This window comes from Colletotrichum fructicola (assembly GCF_000319635.2).
Source record: "Colletotrichum fructicola Nara gc5 chromosome Unknown KSG_Nara_v1_contig07, whole genome shotgun sequence".
Taxonomy (NCBI): Eukaryota; Fungi; Ascomycota; class Sordariomycetes; order Glomerellales; family Glomerellaceae; genus Colletotrichum; species Colletotrichum fructicola.
This window is the reverse complement of record NW_027094057.1, coordinates 1,533,116-1,548,113: the sequence shown is the minus strand read 5'-3', so window position 1 is coordinate 1,548,113 and position 14,998 is coordinate 1,533,116. Positions and strand designations below refer to the sequence as shown.

The 14,998-nt window shown below is 54.4% G+C and overlaps 3 protein-coding genes across 3 annotated transcripts; all 3 read right to left on the bottom strand.

Moving 5' to 3' along the window:
• Positions 1 to 2,502: 2,502 nt before the first annotated feature.
• SSO2 (Protein transport protein SSO2) lies at positions 2,503 to 4,452 on the bottom strand (the record flags this gene model as incomplete). Its single annotated transcript, XM_032030960.2, has 5 exons — positions 2,503 to 2,795; positions 2,846 to 3,628; positions 3,704 to 3,858; positions 3,949 to 3,953; positions 4,447 to 4,452. The coding sequence occupies 5 exons, from the start codon at positions 4,450 to 4,452 to the stop codon at positions 2,503 to 2,505; spliced, it is 1,242 nt and encodes a 413-aa protein (XP_031889761.2).
• Positions 4,453 to 8,962: 4,510 nt separating this feature from the next.
• CGGC5_v012138 (MEMO1 family protein) lies at positions 8,963 to 9,995 on the bottom strand (the record flags this gene model as incomplete). Its single annotated transcript, XM_032030959.1, has 2 exons — positions 8,963 to 9,764; positions 9,835 to 9,995. The coding sequence occupies 2 exons, from the start codon at positions 9,993 to 9,995 to the stop codon at positions 8,963 to 8,965; spliced, it is 963 nt and encodes a 320-aa protein (XP_031889760.1).
• A 421-nt stretch (positions 9,996 to 10,416) lies between these two features.
• CGGC5_v012137 (uncharacterized protein) lies at positions 10,417 to 12,614 on the bottom strand (the record flags this gene model as incomplete). Its single annotated transcript, XM_032030958.1, has 4 exons — positions 10,417 to 11,440; positions 11,482 to 11,570; positions 11,625 to 12,135; positions 12,187 to 12,614. 4 exons carry the CDS (start codon positions 12,612 to 12,614, stop codon positions 10,417 to 10,419), a joined length of 2,052 nt encoding a protein of 683 aa, XP_031889764.1.
• Positions 12,615 to 14,998: the final 2,384 nt, after the last annotated feature.

Sequence of the window (14,998 nt, the reverse complement as noted above, 5' to 3'; positions counted from 1 at the left end):
ACTCGCACGTTGCTACTGAGATAGCCGTTACAAACTGAGGCATCTTGCTATCGCAAGAACAAATAGATAACAAAAGCTGCATTCTGAACTGAATCTAGCCTGTGTAGTCCATCCAGCTAAAGCCGACATGGCAAGCAATCGCCCCGTCAGTATGATCATGTAGATCGCGCCCCTGCTCAACTCAATCTTGTGACCAGCACCGCATGCAAAGTTATGCGTTTAGTAGGCGAACAAACCCCTAGACACTCCTGCACGGCCTACTGAACCCCCTGAGATGAGCATCAGGGAACACAAAGAGGCGTTGGGAGGGGGACAGTAGTAGCAGTGCGTACTGGGAGGGATGGTTAGCATAGGATGGCTCTGATATGGGTCGGGTGCTACGACAAGTAAGTTCATAATCAACCAAACCAGAATGCTCATATAACCTACATAACAACTAATGCAATGATATCTTCCCAGATTGGAATCGCTGAGAAAACTTGCAAGTAAAGAGAAAGTGCTACTATAGATCTCGGGGTGGAAGACGAATCATCTTGTTTGACATAGTGAGTCAGACGATGAGCATCACTAGATAGCTTCTAACTCTAGAAGACCAGCAGACACACAAGCGTCCAACCTCACATTATGCCGTCGTCAGATTCAATCCAAGTTGAAAAGGGGCCAGACTGCCGTCGTATAAACAAACAGCAATAGGAAAGCTGACGATTTAGTTATTAAGAGCATGTAACCGTGGGTCCTGTCTCTGCAGCTGCTGGCGATTGAACCCCGTCAAGGTCGAGCGCACATGCTTGATTTTGAGGCAGAATACCTATACAGCAACCACTGGCTCTGTGTCTTCTGGCAGAACTCCATGCTAGATCCCCAAGAAGTTGCGGGGGGGTGCGCTGGACATCGGACTCATCCCGCCCCTGAATCTGGACCTCTGAATCTGGAGCGCTCAGCTTCCACCAAGTTCCATGAAATACAATCTCTTCTCCTCTGACTCAAAGAATAATCCCAGTGAATAAGCTATCAGAAATGACCATCGCGCGGGACAAAAGACACACCAGTCCTCAAAGCACCCAACCACCCAACAATACCCACACGCAAGAGACCAGAGAGACTCCCATCCAGACTTCTCCTACATTTCGTCACCGAGAACTCCCAAGAAGGCCATCTGACCGCGACCCCTGTTGGCCATTGCGCGGTCACACAATTTCAAACCTCATCAAGATCCCCTTAAATAGATTCACACCAGCCTTAAGCATGCTTAATGGTCAACGTAAAAGAACATCATCCTCAACAGCAAGAGCTTTTTCTTTTCTAAGGCGCGCCACGAATGCGATAGTACTTTTGCATTGTTTACACCTCACCGTTAATGCTGTGAATCCACCGCTGTTACCTCAGCTAAATCCCACCTCTCAAAACCACACTCCCCGCACATATTCATCCACATAACCGCAAACCTCCAACCCCGCGTGACGGACGCCAAAGACCCCATCACAATCCCAACACCTCACCTAACTCACCTGTTCTCCCCAACCATCGGTCCATTCATTCACTGCGCTAAAACACGACAAAGGGCCTTTTGCCATGGTTACAGGCCGCCCATTGCCCAGACTGGCTCAGGGAGGTGTATTGTTAGAGAACCAACATTCTGGAACTCCGCGTCCTTTATAAAGAAGCCATCTACCCCAGAGACTCCAAAACTAACCCCAGTACCTTACGATGGCTACTTTGAGGGCCATCACAAAGGCCTCGCTTCACAGGCGCAATCCCTCTTGCTGTGCCTCTCATTGCCACCGTCCGCCTGCACACGCGACAAAACCAGACCTCTCCAGTTTAACACCTCACACACAATACATCACATGAGGGCAAGACTCTTCAATCATATTAATAATGTCAATTCGGAACCAGACTATATTTACTCAACATGCCGACGCCCAGAATGCAACAAAACGAAGAATTTTCGCGCCAAAAACAACTACCACGCCCCCTCTCATTCATAGAAGGGGGACATGTTGAATCCAAAAGACGCAGCGCACTTTCACAGACAGCAAGAAAAAGTCCAACACGGCAAACAGTAAAAGAAAGTCTGGTTACGGGTGGGTATACAAAGAAACACCCTATACGAAATAATCCTTCTTTTGTTTTTGCTTCCTCACACAGGGAAAATATCAAAATCCCCAAGGCCTGGGTTTCCCGGGATCCTTTCCCCCAATCATCATCTGCTCTCTTCCCTTTCCTTGGTTTTTGTTATTCCACCCAAACCGGAAGAGAGACGTATGTGTGTGTACTGCTGCAGAAGTAAAAAAGAAGTTTTTGCCTTCCCTTTGATCCAGTCCGTCTATAAAAAGGCGAGTAACTCTTATGGTGGTAAACGGTTATGAGAAATCGATCCAGACGTCAAGTCGGAGGGACGGGTTATACGGGACAAGGAGACATGGCGGCCCCGCGGGGCGGCCGGTTAAAGGTGGTATGGAGGTATATTTTGTACAGTGTCGGAGAGGTAGGGTGTGACGTCTAGTTGCGGACGGCGGGCATGTCCCACTTTCCACCAACGCGGGCGACGACAGCGGCGTCTTGTACGGCGTCGGGGCTCCACGTGGCGCCCGGTGTGACGATTCGGCGCATGATACGGCTGATCTTTTGCGGGTGGACGGAGCTGACGTCGACGGGTACGCTGTTGGAGAAGGCGGGGAGGGAGCCGAGCTCGAGTGAACGCTTGCCAGCGGCGGGGGCGGCAGCGGTCTGGCCGGGCTTGATGACGGCGAAGTAGATGGCGACGACAGCGGCGATAATGGCGATGATGAGGACTGGGCTGAGTTAGTGGCAAATCGGAACACAGCCTCGCTGGAGCACTTACCGCAGATACCAAGGCACCACCACTTCTTCTTGCGGGTCTTGCGCGCGGTGTTGACGGCCACGCCAATCTCCTGGTTACCCTTGTCGAGGTTCTCGACAACCTCCTCGCCCTTCTGCTCGATCTGCGTAACGGCGGCCTCCTGCTGGACGACGAGGACATCCATGTCCTGGAAGAGCTGAGCCAGCTCGACCATCTGCTGCTCAATCTTCTGCAGGGCAGCCTGGCGGTCCTGGACGGCGGACAGCACGGCATTGGCCTGCTGTTGGCGACCGGACTGCATGACGGCCTGCTGGAAAATCTGGGCACCGGCGCCGGCATCCTCCACAGCCTCACGGACCTCGCGCTCGTCGGCGTCGGGGCGCACAATGCGGTACTGACGGGCCATCTGGTCCTGGGTGCGCTTGCGGAACTGGGACTCGACCTGCTGGTACTGCTGGATGGCGCCCTTCAGGCGGCGGTCGACGCGGCCGACCTGCGGCGAGTTCTTGGGCGTCTGGCCTTCGGGGGTGGACTTGACCTGGCGGACGCGGTCTGTGAGGGAGCGGTACTGGGTCATCGTCTCGGAGGAGAGGGCGTCGAGCTGGCGGGCGGTGGCGGAGTTCGCGGAGGTGTCTGCGTCGGTGAGTGTGCGCTCTTGCAGCATGCGGAGCTGGTTGAGGTTCTGCTCGATCTGGTCGATGCCTTGGTCGATGGATCGGCACTCGTTCAGGATCGCGTTAGGGTCGGAGGACTGGCCGAAGCCACCGGCGTTTTGGGCGAGGGATTCCATTTCGACGTTCGTTCCTGCGAAGGGCGCGTGTGAGCGATGCGAGCGAGGACGACCGTCGCGGTCTTGGAGCATACCGTATTGGTCCCTACCCATTTGTGGCCCATTGTTATACCTGGATCCTCCGTAGGGAGACGGCCCTGAGCCGAAAGACTGCTGGGGAGGGCCTCTCATGGGGGCGCCGTAGCCTCCGCCTCCTGAAGGGGAGTCATCGCGCTGGTCAAAGGGGTTTTGACGACCACCGTATCTGTCATTAGTTGAGTCTGTTAGTCTACCGCGGGAGAGGTCGTATTCGTCGTCGTGGGCGCCGTCGGCTCCTGAAGACAGAGAAACATACCCGTACTGTGCCATGATGTTAGTTTCGGCTTCGGACACCGGTGGAGGAGGACTGGATTAGGAGAGGTAGGGAGGTGAGGTCGAGAGAAAGGCGGTAGAGTGGTAAAAAAGCAAGCAACACCATACAAATGCAACGCAACCAGGCTGAAGCAAGAATGAATGATGTGCAGAAAAAGGTTGGTGATCGATCCAAAGTCAAAATGATTGTGCTTGGGGGGTTTGGGTTGGGTTGCGATAGCGGAAAAGGGAGCGACCGGGTGGAGGACATTCGACTTCGAGAAGGGGGGAAGAAAGGCCAGAACATGTGCCTTGTGGCTCTGGGGGGTTTGACACAGCGCGACACACAGAGAGTCAGGCCAATGGCAGAGAAAGGCACGACGCAATGCAACGTCGGTAGGGCAGGGCAGTGGGTGCAATGGGTGCAAAGGGACTGGGAGAGAACAGGAACAGGGCGGCGGTCGAAACGCCGGAAGTGCGAGGGTTGGGGTGAAACACTGACACTCATGGCTGCTTCTGCGAAGCGCGTAGGCTTCTTCCTTGCGCGACGACGGGGCGATTTTTCAAAGAGGATTGATTTCTCGCAGTCGAGGTGTCGTCGGTCGCGCGACGTAAAGGAGAGAAGCTGGATCGATCAATGCCTTTTTGTCTTTTTGTTTTATTTCTTTGGTACGTAGGTAGGCAAAGCAGGCAGGCAGTGTATCGATGAGGTGGTAGAAGCAATTGAGTACGGGCAGAATGGGCTGTTTCCAAGGAGGGAGATGAGACGGATTTTGTCGACAGATGGAATGTTGCAGTGTCCAAGAGTGACAGCGTAACGGCAGCGACAGCGATGAGAAGACGAGAAAAGGTCTTGGTGTCTCTTTTTGGTGGTGGATGTGGATAAAAAAGAGAGGAACCAGGAGACAGGGAAAGCGACGCTGGGCCGGGGGTGGCTCTCTTTCTCTCTGTCTGGGTGGATTGTTCAGGGGACGAAGCGAGACGAGGCGAGGAGGTGCGAATGGGCCGGGCCACCTTTGGATTAGATTCCACGTTGGATTGATTGACTGCTGCTGCTGCTCTTGCTGCTGGGTTCAGTGCTGGTGCGCGGGAGGTGTGGCTTGAGGCGCTTCTTTGTAGCAGAACTTCGAATTGTCTGTGAGCAGCTGGGAAGGGGGGGCCCTGGCTGCGGAATGATCGCCGTTTAGGTAGCGAGAGATGATGGAGGGTCCGTGTTGATTATGAGAGGCAGCCGTTGCAGAGGGCTGGTTTATTTTTGTTCGTATTTCGTCGTCGTCCTTTTCTGACTGATGGCCGTCGTCGTGAGTAAGACTACTTGCTGCAGTATGCTGTAGTCTGTAATCTATTGTATGTTGTATGTATGTACGGTACTTGTTGTTGCTCGTGGTCGAGTACCTTTTGATGGTTCGAGATACTTGGCACCTACTAAGGTCCAAAGTGGTGACAGTGACAGGGGTAATGCAACACACGCAAGGGAAAGGGGCGCGGATGCGTGCTGCGAGCTGCGAGCTGCGAGCTGCGTGCGGCGTGCAGGAACTCCTCCCAAGAGCGAGGACGGTCCCAGACTCCCAGTGGGTGGTGTCTCGACTCAGGGCACTTGCAACGCCTCTGATTGGTCGACGGGCGGGGCGATGAATGGACCCTGAAGCTTGGACTCCCCTACTTCGAGGCTGGTACCCAACTCGCTGCTCTTTTTCGGGTGTGGTGTAACACGCCCGAGGCGAATAAACTTGAGGCGCCGCGCGGGAGATGCGAGGACGAGGGCCCGATCAGTTAATGCGCCAACACTCCAAAAAGGCGATTATTGGTGACGTCGGGCGACGGTTGCTGACTGAATTTCCCCCTCCTTTTTTTCTGTGAAAGAATGAGGTGAGGCCTGAGCGACTTTTGGCTTTTGGTGCTCCGTTATGCCTAAGCTGCTTGCTTTTCTGGCTGGCTGTATTGCTCGCTGACTGACCGTTCGTGCCAAGCGTTCAAAACCCAGAGACTCCAGAAGGCTAACGCTGCACGCTGCTGAGGTGCTGATTGAACCAATGCACACAGCCTGCCAAAGGTTGCTGAACTTGCGGCTTCGAGCGGTCTCGTGACGACACTGCGCCGGCAAAGTATCAATGGGCAATGGGGGGAGGAGGCAACTTTGAGCCTGCTGCTGCAGGGATGTCGTCGACGGCCCAAGTCGTGAGCGAATCGAATCGCGTCCCGTCTGGCCGCTTTCTGCGTCGCAGCGTCTTTTTTTTACCGGCCAACGAAAGGTCGCTGCTGAGGGTGCCGTTGAAACCCACGCACGCAGATTGGTGTCCAATGAAAATTCCCGACAGCACTGGTTCGTTTCGCTGGATTCCTTTTTGTTTCCTGCGCTGCTGGCGTGCGGATGGTGGGTGCACTGCGTGTTCGTGTTGGCCCGCAGTGGTGATGCCTGGCTTCAATGCCTTCGGTGTGGTGTGTGTGTGGACGGGTCGGGTCGATCAATGCCCACGACGGTCGTTGTGAGCGAGTCGAATCAACCACCTTCACCTATCTCTGAGACGTTGACTTTTTTTTTGCTTTTCCAATCGATTGATTGGACCTTTCTTTCTTTTCCAGTGACAGTCGAATGGTGGTGGTGACAATGTGTTTCGAGCGATGGGCGGGCCCCAGAAAACAAGCAACACCAAGAAACCGGGGGTAATGGTGATGCTCAAGCTGGAGACTGGAAGATGGAGAAACACTTGGAGGGAAAAATTGGGAAAAGGAATAAAAACCAAGAAGACCCCGTCAGCAATCCAGAAAACGGGAACGCCGCCTCTTAAACCATCCACACACACCATCTCATCTACAGCTCCTCCTCCTCCCCCCAAAGAAGGAAAAGGAAAAATCAGGCTGGGCCAGAACGGAACAAAAAGACCAACCCAAATTAACACAATCCAGTCAAGAGAATCCTTCCGGCCACGGTGCTGCAGCAGACTGCAGCATGCTTCCTACACCTCCCATCACACCCCGCTCTCCAGCTTACGGTCTCGGAAAACCACCAAAAGAGCTAAGGCTACACGAGAAAAAAAGAGGCTTGCCATCTGCATGTGTTGTCTCCCCCCTTCGCTTCACCTCACCCCTCCAGCGCCCTCCCAAAGTTCCGTCCGTCTCCGTGGACATGTGTCTGGTCTGTACGGCTGAGCTTAGCCTCACCCAAGAGTTCAAGCCAAGCTGGCCCATCAGCTTCTCCGAAAAAAGGTGCGGGAAACTCTGGGGTTTCCCCATCATCCGGTATCCAATGCTTCTTCCGCCCGGGAAGCAATGATGATGTAGCCAGAAGCTCCCAAGAAGAAACCCCGACGTCAGGAACACCACAGAAAACACCCCCGGCCGCTCACCTTCCTTCGCCTACTTTTAGACTCGGCCTGCTGCAAGCTGTAAGCCCATCGGTCCCCATCGTCAGCAGGCTGGCGGGTTCGAACTTGCCCGCGAACGGCTAGAGCCCACCCGACCAGTTAGTTCTCAGCCCCGGCGCCGATGAACTTGACCCCCGCCATTCCGGGGGTGTATCCGTACATGCAAACGCAGGTGCCTAACAGCTTTGCTTACTATGGAGCTTCCCATCAAATCCACAGCCGCACGAAGAGGCGCGGGTTATCAAGCTCAGCTCGCCAAGGACATCAATACAAAGTCCTACGGAAGTTTTTCCCACCCAACGGACACAGCCTTCCACACCGTCCCATTTACATCGACCGGCCGGCTACCAATCCCGCCTCACACCTGCGCCTTCCGCCGGGACGAAGCACTTCCTACTAGGTGCTCCCTTGGGAGAAGCACCACTGAGTCCGCTGCAGTCCGCCCACAAGCGGCGGTCCAGATCCTTGGCCCGAAGAACTCTGAATTGCGCCCCCTCCGAGAGACTGGGAATATCCCATCTGGACACTTGTTGCGCCAAAGTCAATGCTGAGCATTCTTCTCAGAAAAGGGAAAAGAAAAAAAGAAGAAATCTTGTTCGCTGTCGGCGTTGGCATCGCCACGACGCGCGGGGTACGCCAGTATCTCCGAGGCGGGGGAAGCAAGTCTGCCATCGCACCCCCTCAACTTCCTCTGTGAAGCTTTTGATCACGCATTCCATTGCTTGTCACTTTTCCACAAAGTATCCCGAGAAAGACTTAGACAAAGCCCGCAATGCGTAGCCCTGCCAATTGCCCAAGACCGCTGCTGACTACACCACATCCCCCCTCCATCCCTTAGCGCAGGGAGGAAAGGCAACGACGGGTTCCATAGGGCTGTGCAGTATTCTCCCACCAGGACCTCCCCTCCCACACCGTGTAAAGATCTGAGCTGCTTCGTCATCCCGAACGGGACAGCCAACGGCCCTTCCCCCTCCCCCGGTTGCATAGTACGGAATATCGGCTTGAACAAGATCAGACCCGAGCGGCGCCGTCGCGTTCATGCGAGCCGGGCGGCGGCCGTTTTACTTATACCACCCCCAGATCTGGTCTTCGTCTCTTTTGGGCCGTGTGCGACGGTTGTGGTGTCTTCGACTTCTGCAGTGACTTTGGGATGAAATGTCGTCAGTGGTTTTGGTCGTGGGATTGTTGGTCCACGTGCCTACCAAGTTGTGAAGTATGTCTGTGGCATTAGAAGCTGATGCTGCTTCGGTGGTCTGACGCTATCGTGCTCTCAGAACTGGTTTGCGCTCACGAATTCAGCTGAAAAGCTCTGGCGAGCTCGAGTTGTCAAACATGAGAAGATATATGAACGATTCAACATGCGTCTGGAGAAACGTTCTCAATCTCTCTTGTCTGTTCTGAAAGAACTAGATGCTGCATAGGTGCACAAACCCCACCATCGCATTACACAGTGACAAAAAGCTTGTCTCTTCAACTCCTCTGCGTGTCATGCTCTCCCTGCCATATCGTCGGTTTGAAACCCGTGTCTAAGCCACCTCAAAAAAACTCCTTCATGCCACACACACCTGAACCATCCCGTCCCCAGCTTATTGAACACCATAACCAGAAAACTCCTCATTACTCAGCAAGCCTTCTCGCGATAATCCCCATCCCTCATACCACAGCGTACGCCGAGACGTAACTCACGCTCGAGTCGCTCGGCTCCGTCACCATGCTGCTCCGCTGGTACTGCACAAACCTGAACACCGGGTGCCCCTCGCCGAGCTCCTCCAGCGCGGCCATCGTCACCCCGATCGGGTGCCGCCCGCAGACCGTGTTCTTCGTCTGCTTCAAGTTGTCGTAGAAGTTGCTGTGCTTCCCCGTCTTGATCGCCTCGATCGCGAGGTCGTCCACCATCTTGATCGTCTCGTGGATCGGCGGGCCCGCCGGCGCGCTGTACCCGCGCAGCCGCTGCATGCCCTCCACCGTGCCGTCGGGCGAGTACACCGTGTAGTCAAAGTGGCTGCCCCAATGACAAAAGTCCGAGCTCACAATGAACGCGTTCTCGGGGTCCTTGAGGTACGGTGCGAGCCACTTGCCGACCTCCTTCTCTTCAGATTTGTTGTTGTCGCCGACGAGGATCGGGACCAGGGTGGGGAAGTTCTCCTCCGCGCCAAAGGTCTGCTGGAGGCGTTTGAAGAGGTAGGGCAGGTGCATCTCGAGCGAGTGCTCCTTGTCGTCGTTGCGGACCGGCATGTCGGCGACGCCGTCCCGGGCGCGGATCTCGGCGGTGACGGCCTCGTCGACGCGCAGCGTGCCCCAGGGCGTGCCGTAGTTCTTGTACGTCGTGACGGCGACCCCGCGGAGGTAGTAGGTGTGGGAGGGCCCGAGGAGGAAGACGCGCTTGGCTTTGGAGAGGTCGAGGGCCTTGTAGGCCCAGGCTGCCGTCGGGCCGGAGTAGGAGTAGCCCGCGTGACTGGCGAGACGGGGGTTAATCGTCTGGCAGTTTTGATGAAACAGTTGGCATGGGAAAGGAAGAGACTTACGGCGCGATGATGACCCTGGCGCCGGGCACAGGCAAGCCGTCGCCGTCAATCTGGTCCGGGACGTCGGACAAGAACCCGTCGAGCTGCTTGGACAGCCTGGTCGGGTCGCCGGTGTACCATTCGCCCTGTTTTCCGGGCCGACGTGTGCTGCCGGAAGCCATGTTTGCGTGTTGAATGGAAGTTTGGTAGAGTAGACCTCTGCGCTTGAGAGATTGGTCGTAGAAACCCACGAAATGTTGCTTGCTAAAAGGTACAGCTGGTAGACAGCTAGAGCTTGGGAAGTAGCAGACAGCTGGGTGACCTGATCTACCCCTTGCCCCGCACTGCGGGAGCTTGAAGCATGCATATCAGGGCGGGCTATGACGAATGCGCGGGGGGGGGGTTCCTGCCCACCTATGGCGGGGGTCCCCAGTGGGGCCGGTAAAGCCGCCCGGCCTGCCCCGAGATGGCCCGGTTTTAGCGCCGACGAAGCCCCTCCGCAGCGCTTAAATGTCCAGGGTTGTAACCGTCAACTCAGAGGATGTGGGAAAACCTTTGTTGGGCCAGAGATAATGTGTGAGTGAGTGAAAGAATCGAATGGCTTCAATCAATCCAACTGCCAGGCATGATAACTCTCGGCGCCTCCACAGTCCTCCAGAACTCCCCCGCAAAAGCCTCCCACTCTACCAACCATCGAACTCTCCAATCTTTGACGCGAGGGCCGTAGTCTAGAGCGATGATGCGAATGGGCATCCAGTACCTGTCGCTCTGGTCGAACTCCGCGTCGACAGCGTTCATCCACGACTCTTTGCTTGGCTCTTGCAGCTCATTGCGTACTGTGATTCGGGAAGCGTTAATCGCGTCGCTGTCGAAGGCGCCTTTGACCTCTGGGCACAACTTCTGAGCCGTCACTTCGCCCTTCCCATACTCTGACAAGTCCACGCCCGCTTCTTGTAAATCCTGCAGCCACTGTCCAAGAACACGCTGGAAAACGCTGTCCCACTTCGAAATCGGGATCTCGGGCGCCAGGCGACATAGAGCGCCGCCCAGTAGGGACATCAGAGGTGTTCCTCTCCAGACAGGCACGCGGAACCAGTCCCAAGGCACAACCGTCTCCACGCTGTGCAAGTCTTTGCCATCCGCAGACTCGACCGTCTCGATCACGACGTCGCTCCAGGAATCCGTGTACGACCGCGCGCGGAAAGCCTTCGGGTCGTACTGGAGCTCGTCCGCGAGTCTCTTGCCCAAAGCTATCGCGGCAGAGTGGACCAGCGAGAGCTTCTCATTCACAGACTCGCGTGTGTCCGCGGGCGTAACGGCCTTGGTGGCGGGGTCGAGCAAGCGTCTGTACGTCGTCGCGTCGCGGACGAGAAACGAGCCGAGGCGGACGGCTTCTGCGCGGTCTCTTATCGGGAGACGTTGGTAGTTCCGCAGGAACTGGGACTGGTACACGCGGAGGAAGTCGTCGCTTTGGGAAAACTCGGCCACGAAGTTGAAGAGGCGCTCAACTGTGAGAGTGTCTGAAGTATATGCGGCCGACTCGAATAGAGCGACAAGGGATGCATGGTTTTCGTCATCTGATCCGGTGAAGTTCTGACGGGAGACGACTATGGCGTCTATCGGATTGCTGGCTCCAGGATTAGAACATTCACTGGTTGGACAACTTACTAGCCGTGCTTCTCGCGCTCATCATCGGCAGGCACACCTTTTCTGATGAGCATTTCGCAGACCTCCAGCCTCTCCTCTTTAGCGGCGAGCTGGGTACGCGTTAGCTTTCAACCCCGTCGAGTACATTTCCTTTTAGTACGCACGTATAGTAATGAGCGGCCCGCCTCGTTCCTGTCGAAGGGCGAGGCCTGTCCCGTTCTGAAGAGTTTTGTCAACTCTCGGATGTCCCCTTTCTCGGCAGCTTTAAAGACAGGCGCGGTCTTCGGTCGGATGTTGTAAGAGTGGAAGCGATACTGCCATCCTGTCCAGCGCAATTCTGTGACGCGTTGAGACCAGGGGATTTGTAGGGACGCGATCCATCCCTCGTCGTTTCGTGAGCGGCGGAATGCATATCTTCCAAATAAGGTGGTTTCGAAATATGACGGCCAATGACGACTTTTTCGCCCCTCCTCCATTTGACCGGAATCGTCCTTCTGAGAAACTATAGTGCCAGAGGACATTGCGTCTATCATAGGCAACGACTCAGCTCTCATCATCTGGACCACAGCCTGCGCCGTCTTCTGTATCACATCCTCTTGACAAGCAATGCTATACTCTCTGACGCGATTCGATGTTTGGCTGACAATTATCTCTTCGGACAGCTCAGCTTTAACCCTGCGCACTCATATCAGCAGATGCGCCGTCACAGAAGACCACGAAGCTTACAGGTGAAACATGGAAATCGCCAGCTGCATCAACTCCATCGCCCAGGCAAGCTCGCTTTCGAGCGCCGCCAACTCCTCCTTCTTGAGGGAGATGATCTTGAACGAGTTGATATGGCGCTTCAGCTTACTTTTCGGCTGCTGGACTAAGGCGCTCATCTTCTCAACGTGCGCAAGGAGCGCTGCCTCGGCATCGCGGACGTGCTCGAGGCACTGCTGGGCCTTCGGGCGCGCGCGCAGGTTGGGGTGGCGCGCGAACTCGTCTTCGATCTGACTGATTATCTGCTTGAATAGTTCCAACTTTTTGATGCGTGATTGGAATTCTTGTGGGAGCTGTTTGACTTGCTCCCACACCTGGATGGCTTGGACGATTGTCTTGCCGGCGCCCACACCAACTTGGACAAAGGCAAACCCACTTGCTGCTATCTCCATGATTCGTCCGCAGGTCTGTTAGAACATTAAGGGAATACAACTTGAGATTCGCGGGAATATGCTGTGAGAACTCGCTCGCGAACCCCCAAGACGCAGCACTCGAGTCTTGAGGATCGGAGGCAGAAATGAAGGGTGAGAGGCGTCATGCCACAAAATCTGCAATGAAATGTTCGACAGGTCTCCTCTTTCCCCAGGACAGAGACGTGATTCTGCCCTGCCATCGCCCAGCGGCACAGTCGCGGCGGGCGCTGCGGGCCGCTCCTCTCCTGCTGCATGGGTTCAGCGGCTAAGGTTACATGGGTCTCAGCCATTCAAGAATCAAGAATCTGGGTCTCCTATCAGTGGCCCAACCAACAGAAACAGTGACTGCTCGACATAAGTAATGTCAAGCACTGCCACAGTGGGTGTGTTCATGAGTCAACACGTCGAGGCAAGTGCCTCTCCCGGACCTCGACTTTGAGAGGTGACGGAGCATTTTCCTCTCACAAACTAATGCAAAAGACATAGATCTTCAAAGTGCTTGCGTACATCATAGTGAGGACAGACTGAAAGATTGTCCGGTTTATCTATCTCTTCGAAAGAGGCCAGCATTCAGCCATCTGGTTCCTTCTGTGGGTATTCTGGTCAACTGTTCAAGAACTGGTTGCTTTGATGAGGCTCAGCGACGAGATGCTGCAACTTATAGTAATGAGTATGCTAAGGTGATAACATGACCTGAGAATCACAATGCTATTACCTGAGAACAATTGCTTCTAGGACAGGAAGACATTGGCTCTAAGCGTTCTCCATCGCCGGGCTGACAATGATGAGGAAAAAAGTCCGTTTCGTAGGTCAGCATCAAGACACTGAATGGTTCCTGAGTTGAAAGTGAATGATCTAGACAATATTCTTGTGTCGCTCATACTTCCCAGCTCGGTTCATGATAGAATTGTATTGGAAGCAACTTACTATATAATCAGGCTAGGTTGGTGTCAGTCTGGTCGCGTGGCTTCTAGTTACTGTCTAAGTACTCCTCCGCTTCGACTCCTGGCGGGACTATTGGTAGTAAGCAGTTTACGACATGGAGACCAAGTACAAAATTTATAGACTTTATATACTACTACCACGCTCATATGCTTTTTCTTGAGGTTGAGTAAGCGAGCATGTGACGGGTCGTCATCCCTGTTAGTGGTTTAGACTGCAGCAAACATTCATCTCAATAACTTCACTGCAATTTCGACCGACTCTAAGGGGATGAAGCAGTCCGCCTTCCCTTGTGGTTCTTCATTATGCGTCTGCCCGCCCAGCCTTCCTTCACTGCAACTTTAGTCCACCCCAAGGGAATGAAGTCGGGTAGCTGATGTAAGACGGAAGCTGGCTCCGGGCCCGAGGCCCGAATCGCGCGCCCGGCCCTCGTGGCTAGATCAACCAAGCCGCTCCTCAAAGCTGAGAACTTGGACATTCCATCACCGCTGTCGTGGGATCCAGAGGAGTGGAAGGGAAAAAGACTTGATACTCTGAAAACGCAACGACAGGCGTTTAATTTCAAATGTCCACCAAAGGCCTCAACGCAAAACTTATTTGAACAACTTGCCAGGGAGCCACCAGGCCCCGTCATCAGTCGGTCTGAATTGCTTCTCAGATTACAGGCTCTCTAGAGACTGACATGGGAAGAGATCTCAGAAGTTTCTTCGCGGCACGCCTAGCGACTGCATGTTGAAAATATCAGTCTACTATTCGCTGGTGATGTGTAAACTTCCATGTTTCAAGGAATCTGTCAATCATGCAGGCTCTCTCTAATGAGACGAACAAAACCTCTGTCAAGCAAGCAGTTTCTGTCAAGTCTTCATCTAGGCACAAAGCAGGCGAGGATAACGTCCAGTACCTTGTTCAGGCTGACAACCGCACTGTCTGTCTCAATCAACTCCCACCTCAGTGGTCACTTAATCTTCAGCCTAGCCTTTGGGTGCAACCAAGACAACCCCTGCCAGATTTCCCCCCGTTAGATCGACAGCGTTGTTGGTTGGGACTTGACTCGGACGAAGCTCGGAATCAATTTCTTCACTGCAATCTTAACCCACCCCGAGAGGGTGAAGTCGAAGATGTACCAACCGCTGTCTATCTACCACTGTCACTATAAGAGGCATCATCGACTTTCCAACCGCCGCTTCAATCTGACAGAGATCGGTATGTGTGTTTCGTCGGTGGGCTGTTTAAAAGCACGATCATGGTCTAATTCACATGATCCAGGTGATGCATGTCAGCTACCCCCAACGCTTCTCGCTCATCATCCATCAAAAGCTACTCCTGCCGTCATTCAGCCCCGTCCTTTGGGTGTTGCAAACGCACTCAAGCATCTGAATGACAGGAAAATCAAGAGAAACCATATTGTTCACGAAACCAGC